Raw genomic sequence first — 26,745 nt, forward strand, 5'->3', positions numbered from 1 at the left:
ATGCACATTTACTATTATGATTAATATGAATCATCAGGGATGAAAATGATAATTTCATTTCCATTTTCAAAATTGCCGCTCAGTGCGTCACCGCGGTGCGCCCCTGCCCATCTGGCTCAATGATACAGCCGTGTTTCGGCGAGGCAGAGCGGACTTGCCTGTGTTGACACTGGGTGGATATGCGGCGATGCTCTTGCGTGTGAAAGCGTCTGCAGCCGTCTCTAAACAGCTACGGAGAGATTTCGCCTCAGATGAGAGATTAGGAGGAGGAGGAGGAGGAGGAGGAGGAGGAGCGACCAGCATCAGGAAAAAACGGTAGGCCTATCTTTCGGTCCATCGCGTCTACTTGGTGGCAGCGGCCCGTCGATTCTCAATGGAAGCCGGGGGATGGATTTGAAATGTCGCAGGGATGTGCTGGTGAGTCGGCTGGTGCAACAGAGCTTGTAAACAGCCTAGAATTAAAATCTGAGAATTAAGAAGCAGCTTTTGTGGACGACAGGTGAATTCTTGTACCCAGCGATCCTCTCGATTAAATGTTATCGGTACATTTTCGCTTTAAAACACACGTTTTCCTGTATAGGCCTAACGACAGATATTGGTAGGCTAATCAACTGGATGGAAGGCTCTCTGTATTGATAAACGTGGCGCTGTTTCAGCTGTGGTCTGATCTGTTTTTGGTAGCTATCATATTTTGTTTCCTGTCTTATGAAATTCATCAGCAGCATCCAATGATAACGGCAGGGTTTGCTACTGCATTTAATTGTTTGGAAAAAAGGGGGAACTCTGATGTTGGATTAATTTGATCTGCAGGCATGAGCCTCTCTTCCATATAGTATATGCCCCATGGAAATGTCACTGCTGAAAATAAGCCATTCTAAATAAAGAAGCAAACATGACATTTGTTTGTAGCTGCTTGTCATTCCCCGGCTTATTTTAGCTTACAGTAGACTACACAGTGGTGCTGAGACAAATCTGCTGGTGCATTTTTACTCCTTCAGGTCTTTTTTTTTTAACGGAAAGCATGATGATGAAAGGAGGAAGAGGAGGAGAGAGGTGGAGTGAGCCCTTCCTGGCCCAGGGCAGGATTTAATTAGTCTTGTGTAAAATAAGGTACCACATCACGACTCATGTAATACAATAATAATGACTAGCAGTGATTGTCTTTACCAACAATAATTTCCTTCTTCCTTCTCAGTGATATCTGTGGTCAGGAGGTGATGGCAGTGCTGACTGAGCTTCACCACCACTACTACCCATTCCTAACGATGGACAGCCCCTTCCTGCACGCCTGAGCCTGCACTCAGCGCTGCCTCCTTCCCCTCCTCTCCTTCTGCCTCTCCTTGCTCATTTCCCATCTCTTCCTCCACCCTCCTCACCCAGCTGCCACTTGCTTCCCCCCCCATCGCTCCTCCCATCCCTCAATCCATCCAATTCCCCCACGTGCAATTTCACCGTATCTTACTTTACTATGGCGTGCTGTGGGCGCTCTCTGGACTCCCCATGCACACTAGCCTTGCTGGTGGGCTTCCAGTTTGCTTTTGTGCTCTATTTCTCCCTTGGGGGCTTCAAAGGACTTGTGTCTGTCCTGGTGCACACCACAGAGCCGGAATTTGATTACTCTCGACCCCACGACGTCTACACCAACCTCAGTCATCTGGGAGTGCCGCCTCCCCCTCCTCGCAACTCCGGCACTGGACCCCCTGCTACCGGACCACCACTGAAAGACTGTCAGATCCCCTCCCCGCTGCTGGGTGAGTGAGAGAGCAGGGCTAAGTGTATGCTGTTATAGGTAACATATGTGTATACTGCACAGTCACAGTGAACGATTGTGTGGTAATTTGCTAAGCTGTTGGTCGGACAAAAGCCAGACAATCAATATCACTTCAATGATCACTTTCTTTTTCCTCCAGTTGGACCTGTGTCTGTGCATCTTTCCTCTCCTCTGTCACTGGAGGATATCAGACAGAGGAACCCGTTAGTGATGCCAGGCGGACGCTACCGGCCTCCAGATTGTGAACCCCGCCACCACACTGCGATAGTGGTACCATATCGGAACCGGCAGACCCACCTCCGTGCCCTCCTCTATCACCTCCACCCCTTCCTGCAGAGGCAGCAGATCCACTACAGCATCTACATAGTACAGCAGGTCATTTGATTTGTGAAAATGTCCCTGGCAGTATGTTTTTCATTGTGTTTCTAGCATATTATTGTGCTACTATAACTCATTGATAAACTCATTGCATTAACATTTCATACTGTGTGACACTGGTGTATACTGGTGTGTCACAGATGTAACACACATATGGCATACTATTAACACAAATATATCACTAATGTACTACTGTTGTTACCATGCTGGTATAACATCGGTGTAATACTGGTATAACATGGTTATATTACTGCTATAATGCTGCTTGGCAGTATTATTTTTATTACTCTCACTCTTTATTGGTGTTATACTGGTGTAATACCTCTGACAGAGAAAGTTAATCAGTGAATGCTAATTGTTAAAGGATAAAGCTGGCAATTTTCTATTTTTCTTTAAACCAACAATGAACTGATCCTACTTACAAGTAAGTGAGTAAGTGTGTGTATCCAAAGCCTGATAAATCTTATTCGTCTGTGCTGTAGAGCTTCGTTTTATCCAAAAAGTTAAAAACACGTCTGTGAGCCACATTGAGGCACTGGGTGACGTATTCCTTTGCTACAAAGATTATGGTCATGGCAATATGTTTAGAAACGGCTCCAAAGAGTAATAACAACAATCACTTTTTTTGTCTCCAGAGAGTAGTTCCATGTACGGCAGATGCCACTGAGCTGTGCAGGAACGCAGTTCTGTTTACAGTGTTTCGCCAGCCTGTTGTGCTACATATCACAACCTCTTGGCTTTGTGCTACATTGTAAATTTCTCAAAAAACTTCAGTACAAAGTCAAGAAGTTGTGATATGTAGCACAACCAGCTAGTGATGATAATCTTGGTGGTGAAGGAACATGTTACCCAGTGCAGCGGTGTAGCTCATTGACGTGTTTTTAATATTTTTTGGACAACAATGGAGGTTTGTGGCACAGAAGAATTCAATATATCAGGCTTTGGATACATGGACAGTACTTGTAAGTACAATGAGTTCATTGTCTGTTTGGCTCTCCACATGAGATTTGTTGACAATAAGAAAAATATAGAAAATCACCGGCCAAATTCTTTAATTTATAATAATATTATAATCTAATTTCTCATTTATTAGGATTCCAATTAGCTTCATTAAAACAGAAGCTATTCGTCTTGGGGTCCACAAACACCACATTATTGCAGAACTTTAAAACTACAGTAATTATGCCTTAATGTGTGTAGCCAGCATTCCTGGGCTACCATGTAGAAAAATTGTAACCATAATAACATATGATTGCTGTTCTTCTTGTCAACAGTAAAAAATGTGTGCTCTCCCAATTAACTTATTGTCGGCTCATTTTGATCATCCTACATATTATCAATCATACTTTTTGACCGCAGAGTGACCTCAAATTGTGTTCCTTAGCCATCAGAATGAGTGAATGAGCTCTTAAGACATGTTTTGAAATGAACACATTCCTGTGTGTGTGTGTTACTTTCTCTGTTTACGACTGCAGTGGGGGAATGGTACTTTCAACCGAGCCAAGCTGCTGAACGTTGGTGTGCGGGAGGCCCTCAGAGATGAAGATTGGAGCTGTATCTTCCTGCACGATGTTGACCTGCTGCCTGAGAATGACCACAACACCTACACCTGTCACAAACAGTTTCCCACACACCTGTCTGTGGCCATGGACAAGTTCAGATACAGGTAGACGCACAGAGTGAATTTGTGTGTTGATGTGACTTCTATATAAAACGCATTGCCCTGAGACATTATTTTCAAGATTGTACATTGGTGATGTGACCCTCCCAGGCTGCCGTACCCACAGTATTTTGGTGGGGTGTCTGCAGTGACCCCAGACCAGTATATGAAGATGAATGGCTTCCCTAACCAGTACTGGGGTTGGGGCGGGGAGGATGATGACATTGCTGCCAGGTAAAGAGGATGAATGGAGCAAACACACTGCATGATGACAGAGTGAACTGTAAACTGCATGTGACACGTGCGTGGGTGTTCCGTATCAGCTCTACATGCTCGGCCATTTCAACCTCTCTACTTCTTGTGCTTTTTTTTTACTGTCTTTTACTCTACTCACTCGTCCTTTTCTCATGTTTACAGTTTCAGTACCACATGTTTTCCTTTTCTTTAACTTTTATTTTATGTGTCTTAACATCATTTGTCATCTTCACGTCCCCTCCCACCGCTGTGGCTTTGCTGTGTGTCTCTTGGAGTGGGCTCAGTGAGTATGTTCGCATGGATCAACTAGCAGAGTTGGGCTGGGCTGCGTGCTTCGGAGTTTTCAGGCAGTTTTCCGACTCCTCTCACTTCTATGCTGCGGTCCCCTTTCTCCGCTCTCTGGCTCCTCTAACATTTACCAATCTCTTATGGTACTGCATGCATCAGATAAATCAAAATCCAGAAGCTTGCACAAAGCAGAACTACATTAAACTTTCTGTAATATTTTGCCCTTTGTGCGTGATGTTTGCAACTTGAAAAATGTATCATATATATAGGACGATCACAACATTAGTTACATGTTTTGATTGCCTTAGATGACTGGAGTGGTACACAAGGACCAGAGATGGGAAAAGGGAACCACAAAGTTTTCCTCCGCCTATAGTTCACATAGAAGTATGTTATTCTCATGAGTCACCCACAATTCTCTAGATACTTAGATGGAGTAGTGCTATAGCTTTGAGTAATAGAAAATCGCATGAATAGTAAAGCACAAGGCTTTGTTGATCTAATATTATTCTGACGCAGGGATTAAGTTTCTTAGATTTATGCTTTTGATTGAGAATCTGCTGTTTCTGCTGACTCCTGTTGTGTGCTCCCTATCCAGAGTGCGTCTGTCTGGCATGAAGATCGTACGCCCTCCAGTGGCCATTGGTCATTACAAGATGATCAAACATAGAGGGGACCGAGGCAATGAGCAGAACCCACGCAGGTACAGATGGACACACACACACAAAAATGATGTAGAGACTTTAGTGGGATATTTTTAAACTGTAAAACGACAAATTACATTTGACACTGGCAAATTAACACTCATATTACAACACTAGCTTTTGTCCTGGCTTCATTCCCGTTGCTAGAGACAGGCATCAGAATTATTGTCCTCCCCTCGTTCGCTTAATCTTTTCCATCTCCAACGCCCCTAGCATGTTGAGTTTTTCCAATAATGGTTGTTTAATTTTTTTGTTGACAGGCTGTTGCTGTTATGTGGGCTTGGCAATTTTCCTTTGCCGGGTACAACAATTAGTTTTCTCATTATTTTTTTTTCCTGCCCATAATGCTTTGGAAAGACTTTACTGATTATGAAAACAAGATCCTGCAAACCAGCTGTAGTGCCACAAGCTGCATTCACATGGAAATATATCTCAACTATAATAAACCACCACTGTTCTTCAATGCCAGGAGCACTTTATTAACTTTTATGGAGAGGTTTTTTTTTTCATGTGGCACTGTTAAAGCTTGACCCTGTTTGTCATTGTAGATTTGACCTTCTGAAAAGGACAAGACTCAACTGGCGCTCTGACGGCCTCAACTCTCTGACTTATGAGCTCCTTTCCAAAGAGCTGGAGCCCCTCTACACTAACCTCACTGTCAACATCGGAGAGGATCCCCATCTACCCCCGGGGAAAATACCCATTCCTGTAAAAACAACAACCCCTGTTCAACAACGTAGCACCAGCAAGACCGGAGGCACAGCCAAACAGGAGAAGAGTGGTGAAAGCAAAGGGGCTGTGGCGGCAAATATCACTGTGGCCAAGCCGGATGGTGTAAAGACGAAACCTGCCGAGTCAAAGGCAGTAAATCAAACAACACAGGAGAAAACAGGTGTGATGAAATAGAATGAAGTGTATAATAACAGGACTGCATCTTATCTGTAGCATAAAGTGGCTTCTCCTTTCACTTTGATCTGAAAGAAAAAAAAATGGAGGAAAGCAAAGTGTAGATCAGTTCTGCTGTTGGACTGAACCGTACACCAGTTTTCCGTGTCAGTGCAGGTTCAAATTGAAGCAATGGAGCAAACGAAGAAGCCACTTTGTCTACAAGGGTGCATTCAGGAAAACGACTGAGTCACCTCTTCTTGGTTTATCATCCACTGAATGTGACTCTGGCGGTGACTGATATGAGTCTGTGGTCACAAACATAACTAGGCTGGGACCAACAGAAGAAAGGCGAACACCTCAGTCGTATCCAAGTAGAGTTGCAAAACAAACTAAATGAAAACGAGGCAGCAAATATATAAATCTCTGCTCTTCTCCAGACATTGCAAGTTGTAAGCAACCCATCTGCTGCCAGCAGACCTGCAGCTTCATCCAGTCTGCTCCCAAAAAAACTGCTGCTGTCAGTCCACCCCCACTCCACGGTGGGTTTGTGTTTCTGTGCCTTCTCTCTTTTATGCGCATTTTATAGACTGGTATAGTTGCTTTTAGACACTGACCTGGGGTTAATTTTATCTCTCCTGCCTTGTGGCAAACATATAAAAGCAGGGAGGCTAAAGCTGATTCTAGGTCAGAACAAATATTTGTTCCAGGACTGCCGTTTTATATTTGTGTGCATTGATCAAGCGCTGACCAACTCCATAGTTATCAGACAATTCTAGAGTTTATATTTATATAGAGAGACTTCTTTATTTGTTTACTGGTTTGTTTTACTTGTCCTTCCTTACAGTCTGGTGCCTCTCTCTCTGAGTTTTAGTTTCTAGACAATCAAATCATACGGAAAGATAACTGTATTCAACCACACAAAGTGAGGAAATATTATCATGACTATCTTTATGCCTGTCAGATAACCATACATTTAAAATGGCATGATAGTTGTTGTCGAGTTTGACTATATTCTCGATAAATGGACAGACTTGTGCTTCTGATATTATCTGTGATTTTATTATTTTTCTTTTAGATTAGTCAGGTATGGAAAAAAGCAAACTTACAGACAATATTTAAGGCACATGACTACACATTTGCAAGTTTCAGATTGTGTTTTAATATCAAAAGTGGTCATAGTTACAATAAATCACTGTGTATAGATTTAGGTCAGCTTTTTACTAGAAGGTCTGACGTATTCACAGAGGGTCTTTCAGTGTATTATGAAAGGCCCAGATGCATCTAAGTGTATAAATGAGTGTCTGCCTCTCCTTGTCTTTCTTCATTCCCTAGAACAAAGCTTTTGTGTCTTGAAGGAAAGGAGACAAGGAAGAAGAAAAAGTGTAATAGTTTTATTCTGAGGGCTGCCAGATCAGGACATGCATGTAGGTCATTTTTATAGACAGATAAATTTATCTAAAAGCCACTTACTTTCTCCGACATTCAGTTTATTTTCCACATCAGCCATTTGGGAATGTATCATTTTGAGTTGTCATCCTAGTAGACCTTTTGCGGAGGGAGAGTTTATCAGGTGAGGTGCTTAGTTTGTGGAGGGGGACTTGAATCTGACCACTTGTAGGCTGTAGGGTTTCTTGCTGCTATTTGACTAGGGAAATGGTTAACTGTATAATCGCATAGCTTGAAAAATGACGTAACACAAATGTTGTAACACAGATTTTATGGTGTGGAATTGTGTTCTATCATACTAACAGGTAATGTAGTACTAATGCTAATTTGAATGTATGTAATTTATTGATTTATTTATTGAGTCACTCATAGAGCTAAATGCGCAGAATTCTAAAGTGATTTTTGCAGTGTGGATGTGTTTTAGTGGTTGAAGCGCCCATTTCCATTGTAGAGCAGATTATTATCCCTTTACACCATATCTCCACGTTTCTTATGTTGACACCGTGCCTCATGAAATGAGTTCATGTTATGCATAGATTGAAGGCACACTGCTGGGTTATACTGTATGTGAGCGCCCTCAAGTGGCATTGTCTGGCATAGCGCCAGCCAAGAGTAACCAAGGACTGAATGAAACTGCAGTGTTGTGACATGAATGTTAATCATGAACGTTGCCCATTCACAGGTTTCAGCCAATCAAATCTTTGCATCACATTGTGTGGAGGGTTTCTCATTTGCATAGTATCACATGATTGATCTTGCCAGCTTAAAGGTGTAGAACAACTCTGAATTTTACTGGTTAAGAGAATGAAAAACTACATGGTGAGAGTTTTATGAATGGATATAGTTTTATAGAAGGAATCTATGTTTATTTATTGAGAAATATTACCTGCTTGAAACAAAGAGTGCTGTACTAACAGATTGTCTTGACGGAGTTCATAGAGAGACAATAAGGCCTAATGTCTTAGCTTTATACAAAATAATCATTTAGTTGCATATCAATATAATATATATCCACCATTTATCATACTGCCAGGGACAATGCCTATGACATGAAGCAGTGACACACTGAAAGCTTTTAAGGGCGTTATGTAATCTCAGCAGATTAATCAGCAAATTGTGAGCTTACCTGAAAATTGTTCTATATTTAATAAATAGGCTAGTTTTTATAAAGGATGTTTCGCATAAGTGTTGGAAATATATGCTGTGTAGTTGAATGCAAATACAGTAATCAGGATTGGGTCTTCATGGTAACATTTTTTTTTTTAATTAAAAGATTTAATTTGATCATGAGGTCATTCTGTCATCAACAACACACTTTTGAGAACATGATTGTTGAGAAGCACCCGACCTGAAAGATGGGATGTTGAGAACTGGTGAATACGTTACATCATTGATAATGAATGACCATGATATTTGCATCAGTATTCTTATTTACTGACCTTCTCTTTAGGATGAAAGATTCTGTGTCTCTGTGTGTGCCTGAGTGTGTGCATGTGTGTGTGTGTAGAGAGCAAGGTCAGCAAAAAAGGCAACAGAAGCATTAACTGTGATGGACACTATTGTGACAGAAAGCAAGTATGTAAACCAATAAAACACATAATCAAACATATGTCTCTTTCTATGTTTTTTTTTTTATCATTAACTTACCAAACACAACTCATGCAATGGCATAAATGTGGAGCTACAAATAATTATATAAACACTATACTATAAATACTCTTCAATACTTACAGTGATTACCCTTCCATAACACTTCAGGCCTCTTAATGAATATAGGCTTTAGCGCTGCTCCACCAGCTTAAACATTGCAGAGATGCTCATGCTAGCTGGAAGATTAGCAGTCATATATCATCATCAACACATGCTGTAACGCATCTGAAATGGCACTAACCTGTTACGTCACGCTGTGTGTTGCGAGCTGTGGTGTTATGTGGGCATAAAGAGCAGGATTAAAAAGTTGGATATGAGATCATACCTATAAATAGACAGTAACCCCCAGCTCTGTGTGTTCGATCTGTTTCATAATCTCAAATTGTGTATGACTCACCAAGAGAAGGCCAAACACAGATTCATGAAATGGGCGGACAAAAAGAGCACCTCACCGATCAAGTGCAATACAGACTCCAGCCTCAAAAATATACCAGCAGTAAACTGTTGGTACTACAGGACTACTGTATTTTTAACACATTTCCTGTTATTCAGTCAACCCTTTGCATGATATAATTTCTTTAGACCAATCAGTGCTTAATGAATACCAAAGCTGTCTTCTATATAGAAGATGGAGCTGGATCACATGCAACAGTCACCACATGTAACAATAAGTTAAGAGGAGACTGTCAATAGTAAAGCAGCTCCTAAACTGTCTATACTAACCACCCATGATCGAGAAATGTGTATCCAGTAATGCTGTGAGACACCAAAGCGCAATATCCTCTACTAAAGTCGTCACACCTGGATGTCTTCCCATGAGATGTTCTGTGACCCTGTCACTCTGTGACGGCAGCAGTGACAGTCTAGTTTGCACTTTTCCTCCAGTGGACTGACACACTGGCCTGCTGAAGTGACTGTGGCAGGCAGACACAGAGGGCTGAGACAGCCTTTAGTCACCTCCTGTTACTGTATGGCCTAGGAGACGCAGCTGACCTCTCAGACCCTCAGCAATACTTTAACCATCTTAGCACACGCACACGGACATGTCACTCATGCACAAATACGCGCACACAGAATGATATATACATAAATAGCCTTTAATACCATTGCACAAGGACGCACATATAACACACAGACAGTGAGAGAGATGGGAGAATGTTGTGCGTTCACTTTGTCATTTCACAACCTGATATGTTGGATTTGTTGAACATTGTGTATATTGACATAGGAAAGTTGTGTCTTTCAGGTTGTTTGTCCCACAAGAAGTTTATCATTCACAGCCACAACAATGTATACATTTTAAAGTCTAGTCTGCATCATTTTCCAAACAAATGAAATATGTCAATAACAGGACAACAAATATGCACAAGACACTGAAACCATGCTGTCTTGGGTTTTAATATTTAAAACAATTAGCTATGATATTACTTCAAATAACTCAAAGAATCAGGAAAATGCTATTTATATCATATGTGTCATATCCAGTATGTTTTGGCTGTGACACATACTGTATACATAGTAAAACCTTAAACCATAAAAGCTAATATAGAATAACTTACACATTCATTTAACATATTATGTTAACCATGCAATCCAGTGTCAATTTTGGACTTCTGACATATCTATTAGTTGAGTGCTCAGTGGAAAAGTCTTACACAGACACGAATGTTCATATCTAAATATATAGTATCTCCATATTATGAAGGTTGAACTATTTTAGATTTTAGACATTTTAAGACTGATTAATGATGGAAAAACAACAGGATGAATCTCCGATTTTTCTCTGCAGTCACTCTTTTAGTGTGAATCATTGCCACGCATTGATGTGAAAATCTACCAATAGTAGGTCACAACATTTGGTTATATAACCACCCTTAATGTTCTGCTCTGAAAATCATCACATCATTGGATATGGAAATAAAAGATATGAGAGGATATATCAAGACCCTAGGGCATCTCACGCATGGGGGACAAATAATGAGGAGGAAACGGGATCAGCCGTCAGGGTCGTCTGGGTTGGACCCTCGTTCCCGTCTCATCCCACGGCTGCTCAGCTGCTCCTGTCATCCATATTTGCAGCCTCAGTGGACAATTTCCTCAGCCGCGGGCCCCCTCAGTGCTCACAACAACACATAGATCAAGTGAATTAATTCTGCTATTGTGGCACTGCACTGGAGATCTAGGTCATGCAGTCATGGCTCTGTTTTTTTGTTGTTTTTTTTCTGTGGCCACCTAAAGTCATGTCAACATCTTCCTATCTTCCTACACAATCTGACCTTGACATTCCCAGGTGATTTTCCACAGAGGTGTGTGCGTGTGTCTGTGAGCATGCTCCTGTGACTGATTGTGTTCATGTGTGCGCAGCCGCGTGAGCCAACATGTGTGCGGATAGATGTGTGAGCATGTCTACATGTGTATGAGTGTGTTGTAGGTGGCATAGGTACGATGAGATGTGTTATGAAAAAGAATGAGCTGCTGTCTATACTTAGGGCTTGCCTGCAGCTATGTGTGTGTGAAAGAGAGGAAGAGAAGATAGAGAGCAGAGGAGTGGATGTGGGAGGGTGAGCAGAGTGAAAGAGGCAGAGGGAGGATGACAGAGAAGGGAGTAGGGTGGGAGGGAGAGGAGAGGAGAGGAGAGAAGAGAGGAGGGAGGGTGCAGCGAGGGAACTGTGACGCACGCTGATCGACTCTGCTCACTGCTGATTGGCCACGGTGACTGCCAGTCAGAGGAGCTGGGAGTCAGGCACTGCTAGGAGAGCAGATTATGAAGCGGAGCTCAACCAGCGGCAGTCTCCTCTCATTGTCTCAATGGCTGCACACGCATTCCTCCTCTGCTCCCTCGCCCTGCTGTCTGCACTCAGCCGGCCTGGGCTCTCCTCCTTCGCTGAAGAAGAGTCGCAGCCGGGACTCACCTATGATGAAGTGCCTGAAATCCTGGACAGAAGGTAAATCCATCCTCTCTATGGCTGTGAACAGAGGAGGGGTGTAGGGGAGGGGGAGGGGAGGGGTATGGGGAGATGCATGCAGGGATGCTGGGATGCTGATGTGTTCTCTTAGAGTCTTTTGTTTCTCTCCTTCACCTCCCTTCCCTTCTTCCCATCTCACCTTGGGTGTATCAGAAATCATAAAATGCAGGCAGTATTGGTTGTGTCAGTGAGAGCTGAGCTGCGAGGCTTTGTTTGTCTCAGTCTTGGGGACTGCATCAGACGCTGCTCATCGATCACGGATGGGGCTGTTGTCTCTGTACAGTAGTGTTGGGAGCTAAATAAGGCTGGGGCAGTGGGCCTGCAGGAGAGGTACAGAGACAGAGGAAAAGAGAGAGGAGAGAAGAGGGGGAGCCGCACGGAGGGAAGGTAAACAAGGATGGGACAGGGAGGAGAGGAGAGGATGCATCAGGGATGGTCTATTGGGGTCTGTTTACTGATGCAGTCATTGAGAGAGAGAGGGAGAGAGAGAGAGAGAGGAAGAGTGGAGAAGGGAATTCTAGCCGGCCATGTCTGCATAATGCCCATGCAGTCCTGCAGGTCAAATCTGGATAAAATATTCAGAGCTCAAACATAGAGGCACTCACAACAATGTCACAGGGATGGGACTGAGTAGGCAGCCAGGGCCCTTTGCTAGCCCCAGTTCCTGCCTGCTTACAGAGACATCAAGGCAAAGACCAATAATATTGTGCCAAAGCCATGTAAGGCTCTTGAAACTATGCCATGCATGACGGCTCACACAATCCTCTATAGCGCAAATGCTTCAAAGCCATAATATGCTGCAATTTCTGACACAGTTCTCTTTAATCATTGTTTAAACAATTTGTTAATGTCATACAAAGTGCACTTTCAACACAATAATACACTCGGGTCATTGGAAACTAAAAGATTATTACTGTCATGCTTTCATTTATTGCACAAACAATCTTATCTGTACACATGCTCGCAAGTCTGGAGAACAAATAACTTGGATTTAGAATTCAATATAAAACGTCTCACGGGATTGTTCTCATTCCAGCTCAATCTAGTGTTTGTGAAACCCTGACAGATCCCTATCTTAACTTTTCACCGCAGTCACTCCAACACAGAATGGCTACGTTAATTTCTCCTGGGGTTTTTGAGTCTATTCCCTGGATCAAACTTCGTATGTAACTCCACAACGTAACAGTTCTGGTCTCTAGTCACAGCTCTGACACACTCCAAGATGCTGTTATGTAAGAGCAGCCTTTCATGCCTTTCTTTCATTTCAGGGACCTTGTAGAGTGCATAACATTGGTTGAAAATGCAGAATGAGAGGTACAGTGAGTTAGAAGCCTCTGCTGCTGACAGACTTGGAAATGTAGGGAGATAATGAAGAGAAAATGTTCAGTAGGCCCAGTTTTTCTGTGGTTAGTGACATGTGGTACTATGACAAGTATAGAACTGGACTTGTGCCAGCCGATTTACAAAATTGTTGAAAAAAACAGAAATGCCCTCACGTGTGCTTATATCTTTTTTCTGGTATAATAGTTGTATTCATTATGATTTTTTTTTGGACTCAGAAACTGAACATGAAAGATGTGCATGTGTACTGCACACTATTTGCAAATTTATTATGATCTAAATACTTTGTGGGAAAATATGTTAAAAATAGATTTTAGAAATAGTGACGTCTTTCCAGTGGATTTTTGCCTCTTTAAAAGTAAATCACAGGTCAGAAGGTCATAAATAAACTGATAGATTTGCCATTTTTACACGTTTTTATATAACTGTAATAATCTCTATAGTACTATTTATAAAACAATCCCTGCTTAATGCATTTCTGCTGCAAATGAACACGATCCAAATATGGGTACAGATTAGGGGTCAAAAGACCAAGTTGTGATTTTGTAAATGACCTCTTTACTCATCCTGACCGAGTCATCACCAGCTGAAGCAATGAAAGGAAAACTATTGTAAGATGAGATTTTGCAGCTGTAGTTTAAATTTGTTTGCAAATGAAAAACGCGTTGATGCTGCTGTAAGCTTTTCTATTGTGAGACTCTGAAAAGATAGAAAGAAAAATATGGATCTCGTACAGAGCTAGTCACAAATGTTTTAACGAGTAGCATGAACTTCAAGAAAGAAAGGTTAGATGATGCATCTTAAAGGACCAGAATTACTAAATAACATAAAGCTTTTTATAGGTTATTTCAAAAACTGTTAGTGACCTCATCAAATACCTATTGAAATTTTTTCTAAAAATTCTCTAACCAATGAAGAATGAGTAAGGTTCTCTGTTTAAGAAATAGAATAAGGTACAAAATACTAGTCATTTTTTATGTATACAAGTCAGACGTTTTAATTACAATAAAAACTTAGTAAGTAAAGCTCGTAAAGTTCTCAAACGACACAAGTCAATTAGACATGACCCAATTTCCAGATCCTGCTACACTCAAATTATGCAATATCATTCACACTACCCAACAAAAAAACGGCCCCTGACATGTTTACATAGAGGCAACGGGGTTGACACAATTATCATAAGCTTGAGGCATTTACAGTAAGAATCATACATCTTTACATATAAGTAAGCTTATTATCAGGCTACAAAATAATCATCTAAAATTCTGAATAAAAACAATCAGATTGCAAGACTTTTGCATGAGAAGAATTTTAAATTCTTGTAATATTTGTTTCTGTTAGCTGATGAGAATTGTAACATGAGCACGGAGTATATTTTGTTTACAGTTTTAAAGGTTTATCTACCACAGTGTATAGTCAACATGTGCTTAAATTTATCTTAAATCTGTTAAACACTGACAAACCCACCCAAATATAGACACAGATTAGAGATCAAAGTACTGGATTTCCAGTGGAAGATTGATCAGTTATCCCTTTTCAAAGAAAGATTAAAGGGTTAAAAGACTTACAGCTAATTTTAGAAATATCCATACGTAATTTCACTTCATAAAAATATGTACTCAGTTTATTTTACAGGTTGAGGAACTAAACAGGGTGATAAAAGTCAAGTGCAGATAAATAAATATATGTATATAAATATATGTGCAATATCCTGTATGCAATCACCATTCCTGAAGTTAGTCATACTCTGTGCATGCTAGCATGGACACATTTGATCTCAGAGACGTAGGAAGATTTAGAAAACTCTAGCGGTTGACCTGAGGTCAAATTTGAAGCTGCAATCAAAGCTATACTGAAATGGCCGCAGAGCTCTGAGCGGCATCTTAGCAAACTCCTAAAGCTTAATCTGCACTAATAAATCTATTAATAGGCCAACACCTGCCCAGCGTGGGATTAAGACATGTTTCCTGCCGTGACAGGGACAAAATAATTTACAGAGTACTCAGTACTTTTTAATGAATGAAGTTAGATTTTATTTTACATACTGCAAAAGTAATTCTGTCACTGAGATTAGCATTACTTTGCTGAAGCAGTTCATCCAGTACATTGTGAAATACTATCATAGCTGGGTTTGACATTTCATGTAGGCATAATACAAGGAAATGTGAGTACAGGAACACATCACTATAGTCTGATACACTATTGATATACACAATGACAACGGTGCTAGACAAAGTATCCAAACCTTAATGGCTAATTGTCTAATAAAATTGCTAAATATTACCATTTGTGTAATCTCTTTTTTTTAAAAATGTAGTTTACAGTGATGAACCACATGGAAAACCAATAACTAGCTTTTATTCCTGTAGTGGGATGTAGAGGCTTGGATCCATGATCCATGGTTTACAGAGTGTGTGAGTGCAGTGGCTCAGCACTCTGTGGTAGCAGAGAGGACTTGTTTACAAGTTTGGGGAGCAGACACCACACCTTCTCTCTGCTCAGCAGCACACAGCAGAGGCAGAGATGAGGGATAATCAACTATTCAGCTACGGGCTTGAATAAGGATGTCTAGTGGAAATACTCTAGTGAAAATGTATCAATCAAGACACCATGAGTAGCATAGATGACTCTCATTGTTAATATTTAATAGCCAGAACCCTTACTTAACTAAAAATAACTACAATTATAACAGACTAACAATCAACATAATGTGGTCAGGTTGATATTGTACTGTTTATTTCGACATAGGTGTGTCTTATGTGTGGGCGCACTTGCGTGCGAACATATTTAAGGATATATGCAGAGGCAGTGAGGTGAGCCAAGGAGTGGCTCTGGCATGGCTTTGATTATATAAAGGGCCTGTTCAGCACCCAGGCACCGTGTGACAGGCTGAGCCAATGACGGGGCCGCAGCAGTCCAGGGTTGCTGACCTCGCGAAACTGGCACTGGAACAAACGGCTGGGCTTTAGTTAACACTCACACACTCACGCTTGCACACATATACAGACTCCTCTGGCCCCTTTCAGCCAGCTGAGGCCTGGGTAGGTGCAGAGGAAGGAGCGCTTATTCACTTGTGTTTGGGATGGGCATGAGAGGGGGGGTGGGGGTTGCATATGCAGTTTGTTGACAATGACACAAACAGTTGTTAATCTCCTACTGTGGTTATGCACTGTTCACATGGATTCATAAATATGTAAATCAGATAGAAAGATTTTTAAAATCTTTGTGTTGTTATAGGACCTGTTAATGTTTGAGGTGCAGGTGACAAGTGCAGCATCCAAGTACCTACCATGCTACTGAGGTTTCAGTCACAACTGCCAGCTGCCAAAGGCGTAGTGCTATTGGCAGCCATTCATACACCAACATGCTTACCCAGCATACATCTGGGCAGATATAAATATTTGGACTTACCATTTAAAGAAACTGTCATACTGTTACTCATCGAATAGTACATGTAGGCATTACGTACAACCAAGTTCACAGGGATGTACATACATGTACAAGTCAAACATTTGGATGCACCTTCCCATTCACTTGAATGAGAAAGTGTGTCCAAACTTTTGACCAGCACTGTACATGCCCACATGTGCTCACACACACACATGCATGTCCCAGGGAGTCTCTAATTAGCTAATCATGATGCTGACGTAGATGTTGGCAAACACCCACACACACACACACGCACACACCAAAATGTAGGTTGAGGAGCTTGTATACAGGAAAAGGCAGAATACCTCCCATCTGGTCACTTACTCACTCACGTGCTACAGACACCATCATGCAGCTATCGTTATCTAGGCCGATGCTTAATTAATTTGATTTATTGAGAAGACCCACCTGGTTACTCTACAGCTGTGTGATAGGTGACCTGGAACAAGGGCAAAATCAATGTTGTTGAACACTGGAAGAGCAGCCTGAATCATCATGTGGCATACCATAGAACATAAGCTATCTGTTTTCTCTACAACCTTTATTTTATTCATTCAATTGAGTACATTAAGTACTTTTATGTAAAAACAATCAGCAACCTTTACCTAACCAGCCAGCCTTTCCAGTTGTTACAGTAATCAACAGGCTGATATTGATTTACTAGAGGAACTCCAAGAAATAAGTACATGTTTAAAAACTGGACTTCAACAACCATGGTCAAAGTTCAAAGTCATGATATCAGAGGTCATTTCAAATCTATTAATTAGCACTTGAACTGTCCAGAATGCTGCAGGCTCTGACATCATGCCTTAATCTCTTCATCTTGTTCACGGCCTACGTCTCTCCATATTTGGGCTCCAGAGGACCTGGCCTGTGCTTACCACTAATCCTAATCCATCTGGCACTAAACTACACAATATTGCCCAGGTGGAAACTGCACCAGATGGGTAGATAACTGCTCCAGACTGCTGGCATTGATATATCTGGCAACCTACCCTGAAACCGTAACTTCCAGTGCTATCAGACACATGACCTGATAATTCCTTTTTATTTGCTAGCTGCTGCCCATGTCTGCTCACCTTGTTTTGACCTGCAATCAAATTCCCCTCCCTGGAGCAATAAGTAAAATTTTTAAAAATGTCAGAATGGACTAGTGGGATGCATCATTTCGTTAATCTGAAAAAAAGTATTCAGCTGTGTCTGAGATATTATGCATGACACATGAGCCAATCAGTGAAAATATCACAGTGACGTGAAAAGATCCATGAGTCTGGCCAAAATCCAGTTCAACTGTTTGAAATTTTCAGCATGACAGGCAAATGAAAAAAAAAAACAAACAAAAAAAACAAAACACAGCCCTATCCTCTATTTATATGATGGAAAAAGGAAAATTATAACTAACTATAAAACCCTTATAAGCCTTATAATTTTGCAAATTGATATTCAATTATGAAATCAAATCACAAGCATGTACTCTATGGTTTGTGAAAGTAAGAAGTAGTGTAGCTCAAAATTTAGAATAATTTAAACAGTTCAGTAGCCATTTGCCAACTCGTTGTTATTATAAAATGTAGTTGGGTTTGTTCTCCATGGACAATTTAAGTATATGGGGCAGCTCCACCAACGTCTAGGTCACAACATGAGAAGAATCACAGTGTGTGAACACTCCTTCACAACAGCAGTCACCACTACTGACTGGCTTTTGTGTGTTTAAACTTAGTACAAATATTCAGGTCATCTTCAGTCTATCTTGTATCACTCCCCTTGTAGAGAAGCCTTTCCTACGAGATCACAGCATTGCTATTCCATGAAAGATTACAAGGCTAAAATAAATAATATCTTTATAAACACTGCTTTTGGTGTCCTGCAATTCATAAAAAGTTCTTGGGAGACTTGTGACCAAAGCTGGAAAGTAAACAGACTGCAGTAATCCCAGGTGACGTGACAAAAGTCAGACGTTAGTTGTCATGCCCAGTCCCACAAGTCTTAGGTTTACCTTTTACAAGCCCATTATAAGTGGCTACTGTGTAGAGATTAGCAAGTCAACCCAGAAGATCACCAAGGACATGCTAGGACAGACCACACATTCAGAGCAATGGGTGGACCATTGCTACAAGCAGAACTGGCCATGTCAACGCCGCTCAGTAAGCCCATTGCTGGTGTATTACGTCTTTGATTAGACAGTTAAAAGGATCAGGATTAGCTTCAAGAAGTCCAAGGCTATGCAGGGTTTAGTTAGACTGAGAGCAGGACAGCTGCTTAGGCAAACACGTGAAGGAAAAGGAAATGCTTTGTCCTCTCTGTCCCTTGTGTACTATGTAGGTCAGTCCCACATCAAAGATTGGTCATTTTGTAAAAGTACTAGGCCTACACCACACAAAGACTGAATTTCTTCAACATACACATAAGCAATACTCTTGACTTTACTACTAATAAAATTCTGTGGGCAAAGTATTCTGAGTTTATAATTCTTGTTGTGCAGCTGTGCATTGTGCAGTCCCATGTGAAAATGAGTCTTTGAAGATCATATATGTTGTAAAATGTGTAATTTAATAAGTTAACATATCAACTTAAAATGTGTGTGTATTTATTTTTACCACTTTCATTGATATCTAATACAACAATATAGTTATACTATGTGTATATGGTACTTTAAAACATATCATATAGGTAAGTGGTACTGAAGGAGTTAAAAAGCATAAGTTTTGTATGCTGTTTTTAAGAAGAAATGCTTGGTACACACTAGTTTAGTAGCACACGGGTGCAGTAAAATATTGAAGAAAAGGTGTATGAAAGTGGGCATAATCATTTGTGATTGACACTGACTACACAAACACTCATTTTATAAATTTATGGAATTCATTTTACAATAAATTATAAAAGGTGTTTTCATATAGGGTAGGTTACAGATCTGTTTTTGATCCCTGTGTTTTTGCTGCAGCTGCATCAGTAGACTTAGATCAGTAGAACTTTCAGCATCAAGGGAAAATGCTAAATAAGCACTGTACAGATTATGTATAGGAGTATTATTTATATATAAAAAAAGGACCATCAACATTTCCTTGTATCTCATGATCACAAGATCTTATTGTGTCTTCTCTCATTTCCACAGCAAAGAGGACCCTAAACAAGCAACAAGAGTCAGATCAAGTAAGTAACAAATCTGGTGTGACAGTAGCCCTGATTCAATCAAACCTGTCCTGCTAATTTTGATGCTGATGTGTTGGATAGATAGTCCTGACAAATGCATTTCACCCTTAATGATGGAGACATCTTTGCTTCATCATAATAACAAACAGATTTTGAAGTGTGGCGTGTGCGTGATCCATACACCTCAGTGGCAATCCAGATGTGTGGCTATATTTAGACCCTTTGACATAAAGGCAGAAAAAAGACATTCCTTTAAATTATATGATGGTAAATCATATGTTGTTGCAACAAGATGAGCAGCATTTGTAAACACTGAACAATACTACTGTAACTGAAATAAACTGCTGATGAGTCACTGTGATGACGCAAAACAACTAGAAATAGAGAGAAGCCTGAGCACCGAGGTGTACGCAGGATCTCTTTGTGCTTGTGTTTGTAGTGTGTGTGTGTGTGTGTGTGTGTGTGTGTGTGTGTGTGTGTGTGTGTGTGTGTGTGTGTGAAATCGGCTGAACTTTTATGATTATGTTGCAATCTGCAATGCAGCATTGCAATCAGCTTAATATGTATACTGATATAATCTTTCATGGTGCAGTAATGTGTGTATATATTTTCAGGTCAAGATGGTGGGTACGGCTTAGAAAGTGAAAAGGTTATTTTGATGCCTGAAGATGAAAACCCACTCAGGAGAATACTGCAGGTACACACTCTATTTCTCCCTCACTACTGTATCCCCACCATCAGCCCCTCTATCTTTCTGTACATCCAAACACACACACACACACTCACACACATACATGTGCACCAGCATGCACGCAAACAAAACACAGAATACTCACTCAGCCTCACTGCTTGACCTTGGATGTGGGAATATTGTTGGTCTGCACATTCACCACGGGTAAAACATCACTCCCACCCACACACATACAGTAGGATCGCTTTAAATGAGCAGTAGTTTTAATGAAAACATATGCTGTATCAGCTGATGCATCCAGGCACAGTTACATCTGTTTCATATAGATTAAAGGATTCCTTGCAGTAAGCTCTCCTAAACTACTGTATTTAGTACTGTATCTTTTATACTTTTTGGAAATTGTTGTATCATTTATCCTACCTTAGTTTCCAAATATTTAATCATATACTAAACAATGAAAAATAGTGACTTCACAGTCACAGTGAATGACACTTTACATGTCTTGTAAAATAGTGCTGGATTAGCCCAGATGCCCTTCAGTGAGATGTGGCCTCTGAGCAAAGAGATTAAAAAGCTAGAGGAGGCAGTTTCTATCTGCACAGTGCAGCCAATGTGGTCTAATAGCTACCGCACCATTATATGCAAATTCAGAAAGCTTATGTTTTCTACCCAGAGGAGAACACTGCTCCTTCCTCAATTTAAATTCATGGGTGGGTGGAACACTGAACTTTACACATTACTGACACTTTGAGGTCAGAATGACAAGCTTAAAAGAAAGGTGGATTTTTAATTAAATATCACAGCATGTACAAGAGGGAGGCACAGCAGACCTGCTTTGGATCAATTGTGTAGAAGAAATGAAGAGCTGCTAAGTGGTAGTATACACAGATCACACTGACACATGCTGTAGAAGAGGAGCATCTGATTGATATGGTTGCATACAATGAGGAACAAGATAGTTTAAATGTATTGCTGTGTTCCAGTTCAGGGTCTGGATCCTTCAAAGTCTGCATTTCTTGTCTAAATATGCACTAGTTTCTGCACCACAAAGTATCTGTTTATGTCTGGTATTTACTAATTTTGGCAATTTGGAGAGACGCAGGGTCAGTAAAGCCTTTAGGGTACACATATTTTATGGGCCACATCCTTGTAAGTATGCAGCCCCTGAAATGAGGCACAGCTCTGAGAAACAATCTGATCGCCCTCTAGAGGACAGTCAAAGAATGCAACACTGCTGCTGCCTACATTTTGGTTGCCAGTTCACTGCAGTTTCTTTATTTCTCCTTTTGCTTAACTCCTTTCTTCATATGTTTGCAGCCTTTTAACTGGCATCAGCCAGGGATGTCTCACAGTAAGAGGAAGCTGCTCCAGTCTCTGATGGGGCCTTATGGCCCTCTGAGTGTGTCTTACAATGGGAAGACCTGCATTCTGTTCAAGGCCAAGCGCCTGGCAATACGCTACAGGAACCACACCTTTATTGATCTGACTGAGAGAGTCTTCAACCCCAATTCACCCGTGGACACTAAGGGCTCCATCTGCACCAAGGAGAAAGCAACGTAAGTTAAACCAAAATGTGAGCAGTCAGGCTCAGAATCACAGTCACTTTCTTCACACAGTACAACTTGTACCAAAGGAATTTGTTTGGGATTTTAGAGAATTTTTACAAGTACATTGCAAGACAGATCACATAAGTGTGCTAGACACATATAATGAGAACTCACATATCTACATATATAGCCAAGGGATCGGCATAGGTTTGATACTACTAGACCAGGAATTAGAAATAGCATCCAAGGAAATTTTACATGTCTAGAAGAGAGTAGTAATTAAATATTTAATGTGGTCTTTTGAGAATTATTTTGAGCTACTGTTCTAAATCAGATCTTTTAATTTTGGATTTGTTCTTCCACAGGCTTTCATTAAAGTTTGGTGATGTGGAAGACTTACGAGGTCTAGTAATCAGGTAAAATGCACATTCTTAATTCATCAACATCTTCAAAATGCATTTGAACCTAAAAGTTTTCATTTATAAGCATTAAATTTTTAAGTGCATGTGTGAACTGCATGTGTAACTAACTGCATTGTCTCTTCTGCCAGGCTTCAGATGTCAAACACTTTTTACGAGGCAGCTGGTCAAAACTGGTTTACACTAGACAGCGTTCACATCCACTACAACTGGACCCAGGAGGCTACATTCAACGCCAGTGAGGTCTACGCTCCTGCCACTTCATCCTACCATTGCCAGCACGTCAGCAGTCTGCACAAATATGACACCCTGCTAGTGCCCAGCTCCCACACTGACACATCCGCTAACTGGCACATCACTTTCACTGATTTCCAGGTACACTACCGTAGAAGGGGCACAAGCTTTGTTGTGTAACTCTCCCAGTAATGTCTGCACTTTCACTGTTATATAGTCTTCTCCTCCTGTTTCCTACAGTTGTGCATGTATGTGTATGTTTGCCATTTCCTTTTGTGTTCTGCCTGTTTGGCTGTCAGTCAGTCTGTCAGTCTGTTTACCGTCTGTTTGGCAGTCTGTCAATCTGTCTGTATACTGTTTAGCCATCTGCTAGGCTGTCTCAACCCGTCCATCTGCCCAGTGTCTCTGTGCCTGGTAAGCCCAGTAAGAGCCAGTTGTCCTCTTTAGTTCAGCCTAATCTCATCTTTCCGCCTTCTCTCTGCTCTTACAGATCCAGGCCTTCAACGTTCAGTCGGACAAGTTTGCGTCGGCCAGTGACTGTGCCACTTTCCTGACGCCAGCCATCCTGATGGGCTTGGTGACATCTTTGATCCTGCTCCTCGTTTTAGCCTATGCCCTGCACATGGTGGTACACCTCAAACACATCGACCGCTATGAGGAGCACAAAGCCACTGTCTACTTTCCACGTAGTCCAGAGGCTGAGTTGCCAGACAAGAACAGCCTGTGAGGGGAAAAAAAGAGCCGGAGGACGACAGGGGGAGCGAGCGAGAGAGGAAGCTGAAAAGCAAGGCTGAGGGGGAGTGCAAGTGAATACAAGATGGAAAAAGTATCCTCCACAGAATATTTGTTAAACAAAATGACAACTTTGCCTGTTCATATGAAAACCTTGTAAGTCTTACCTACTTTAAGTAAATGCAGACCGTGGTTGGATACTTTTTCCTCATTGACCTGCATCTTGGCATCCATATTTTGAATAAGGCCTTTGGATGCTCAAGCCTCTCCCTGAGAGATGGTTCATGATCCAAATGTCAAAGGTCAAGGACAGTCCCGGGGCCCTGAAGGGCAACAGCGTATACAGGCCTTTACCCCAGCCAGCCATTAAAACCACAACAGGCTAGCAACTGTAGCTAATACAGCTAACATCAGATGCTCCTGATTAAATGTATGTATTACATGGCTCACAAGTGTCATATTACAAACTTCCGTCGCGCACATTGTCTTTCCAGCTTTCATTACAGTGTACTTTGTCTAATACCGCTGCAAGAAATATATCCTTCAAACAGCCAGTTTTATAGCTGAAATAGCCGTATTAGCTGCATGCCATAAAAGGCTGGTCTATCTGGGCTAGCACAGTGTTTCCTAATAATCTGGATTACAGGAAGTCTTGCATGAGTTGCATCTTAAAATAATCAAATGTGGCACAAAGTAGAAGGAGCTTGAAAAGCTTTTGAGTGTAAGACAAAGGAAATATCGGGAACCACTGGTCTAGCATCTGGCTGGAGTGAACGGACCAGCAATACTGGCCCTTCAGAGCCTTTGGCGTCTCTCACCCCACCCCTGAACAAGACTGCTGCTTGGGACTTAACTGTGAAACGGCCTTTTACAGACCAGCCAGACAAAGGGGGTTCTACAAACTAGCACAACATTGGTTAGTTGCGAAAGCACTAACAACAAACTTTCAAAGACTATACAAGGAACTATGCTGCACAAGACGGCCCGTCTGAGGGCATGGCAGGAATGCGGGTCTTGGGATGACTCAACTCTCTGAGAGTCGAGCGTTTGGACAAGGGAGGCCATGGGTCCTCCATCCACACCACTGGGTCTGACTGCCAAAGTGAAGCTACAAAGGAGTTGCCATAAACTATGGTGAGAGACAGAGTGAGACAATGTGAAAATGAAAGCTAACCGTTACAGCTATGTACAAAACAAAAACACATACATGTACAGAAGTGTCACTCTGCGGAGGTCTTTTTTTATATTCAGTGTAATCATGAACTACTATTAGGTACAGGATGACTATGCTAATCCTCATAACCAAAAGGATATACAAAGCTGTAGATACATTTAGATCTCTATACGATCATAGCTGTTTACTATCTTCAAATATTGCACAACTAATAAACATAGGTACAAGTAAGACATTGTGCTATGAGGATTGGTGAAAGTATCAATGCATATGATTTTTTCTACAAACTATTAACATATTACATTGTCTGTCTATTTGTTTTAAGTTGGGCCTGACAATGTAAGGTCCAGTTTCATCTAACTGTAAATTACAGTACAAATTCCTACCATAGAAGGACGATACTATGGAATGCCGTCCACCCACTGGGACTTATAGATGCCATTATTACGCCAGAAGCCACACTAGCAGCAGTAACAGCATCAGTGAGTCATTACTACTGATAAAAACACTCAGCATGACAGTAAGTAGATATCTTAACATTCGATATGGCAGTTCTGTCAATCTGTAGCAGTGTGAAATGTGTTCTTTGGTCATAAATGTATCCTACAAACTATGAAATGAGTGGAGGCAGTTTGTCCAAGGACCAACTGATGTAGATTGAAAAATAAATGATATCCAGAGGAAAAGGTATGCTGTGTGTATATGTTGTTTTGTACTGCATACATAGGCACACTGATTACATATTCCTGTAGGTTTTCCTGGTAATTCTAATCAAACCGATACCAAATCTAAATGAAATTAATTGTAATTTTCATCAAGTATTTCCCCAAATTTTGATCATGTTGTTAATTGTTACTTAACCTGAAGCTGTCCAACCTAGTGTCCAGGTTTTCTGCCAGCTCTGTCTCCCTCCTGAGTGCCATATGCTGTCTTCTCTCACCTCTCTCTATCCTAAAATGTCAGTGCCCCCTGACTGGGACAGTTTACCTACAGGCGTCTGTCCAATCGAACTCCTTCAGGCAATCATAGCCGCATAATGAGTAATCGTGAACAGTGCCATGAATCACCTTTTCAATGATGTTTAGTTTCAGTTTTTCAGTTTACTTTTGCATCCACAACACAAAACACATTTTCTTATTTCAAAGAAGGTAAAAGTGAATTACACCTTATCAAATACAATATCATTACAGCATGGGATCTAGTATGAGGGGTAGCAATATCCAACTATTTATCTATTTATTCTAGGCTTTCATGACAACACACAAGAACACTAAGCTATTGAAATTTTAATTGAAATATTGAAATCCTAATTTTATTTTCAGCTTTCAATTTGGATTCTTAAAAACATCACAAAGAGTAAATTGAACAAGATTCAATAAGAAATAAGACAGTGTCATTCGCAATCCAGCAAAACACAGGGAGGCAAATTCTGCATGTGACTTTTGTGTAATGCCTTGATAAGACATGTTTGTTTTTATAATGACATCTAGTGGCCACAAGTGGTCAAAGCAACTAGCAGCACTTATAATACCATCATAATACCTATAGCCAGTGTGTGTAGTAAGTTGGACTTTTTGTTTGTTTGTTTTTTAGTAATATGATTCATTTGCTTTTTCAGTAACCATTAGCTAATGTAACAATGTGAGATTCAGAATGACACTGTAGTTACAAAACCCAGTAAGACTTACTTTTTCATTTCTTGGGATGTGTTGTTTGCTGTCTTACCAAAGGTGGCTGGTATCGGTCTTTCTCTGTGCGTTCATCCCATGGGTCAAGTGAAGCCAAAGCGGAAGCACCATAGACCTACATGCTCTAGTTGCCAGCAGGGGGCGACACTGCCTCCAAAAGAAGTCCGTTTGTAAAGATGTCTATGGAAATATGACCCTACTTCTCACTTGATTTATTATCTCAGTAAATACTTTCCGAATGACTTTATGGTCTCAATCGCAAGTCTTCTTCAATACAGAATGATGTTCATTTTGTAAATTATGGCCACATTTAGAGTAAAATAGATGATAAAGC

At 40.9% G+C, this 26,745-nt stretch overlaps 2 protein-coding genes across 3 annotated transcripts; both read left to right on the plus strand.

Annotated features, from left to right (window-relative positions):
* Positions 1 to 119: 119 nt before the first annotated feature.
* On the plus strand, positions 120 to 8,999 carry b4galt3 (UDP-Gal:betaGlcNAc beta 1,4- galactosyltransferase, polypeptide 3). 2 transcript variants are annotated; one of them, XM_044352116.1, is made up of 8 exons: positions 120 to 417; positions 999 to 1,110; positions 1,196 to 1,751; positions 1,911 to 2,146; positions 3,625 to 3,815; positions 3,921 to 4,043; positions 4,951 to 5,055; positions 5,605 to 8,999. In XM_044352116.1, exons 3-8 carry the CDS (start codon positions 1,469 to 1,471, stop codon positions 5,960 to 5,962), a joined length of 1,296 nt encoding a protein of 431 aa, XP_044208051.1. In that variant the 5' UTR covers positions 120 to 417; positions 999 to 1,110; positions 1,196 to 1,468; the 3' UTR covers positions 5,963 to 8,999. The 2 variants fall into 2 exon arrangements, with proteins under 2 accessions (XP_044208051.1, XP_044208052.1); XM_044352117.1 differs by having other exon boundaries at positions 1,021 to 1,110.
* Positions 9,000 to 10,148: 1,149 nt separating this feature from the next.
* On the plus strand, positions 10,149 to 25,413 carry atp6ap1lb (ATPase H+ transporting accessory protein 1 like b). Its single transcript, XM_044350363.1, has 7 exons — positions 10,149 to 11,985; positions 19,889 to 19,926; positions 20,541 to 20,623; positions 21,935 to 22,173; positions 22,530 to 22,580; positions 22,715 to 22,958; positions 23,308 to 25,413. Exons 1-7 carry the CDS (start codon positions 11,849 to 11,851, stop codon positions 23,542 to 23,544), a joined length of 1,029 nt encoding a protein of 342 aa, XP_044206298.1. The 5' UTR covers positions 10,149 to 11,848; the 3' UTR covers positions 23,545 to 25,413.
* The last annotated feature ends 1,332 nt before the right edge of the window (positions 25,414 to 26,745 follow it).

This window comes from Thunnus albacares, chromosome 5 (genome assembly GCF_914725855.1).
Source record: "Thunnus albacares chromosome 5, fThuAlb1.1, whole genome shotgun sequence".
NCBI classification, from domain to species: Eukaryota; Metazoa; Chordata; class Actinopteri; order Scombriformes; family Scombridae; genus Thunnus; species Thunnus albacares.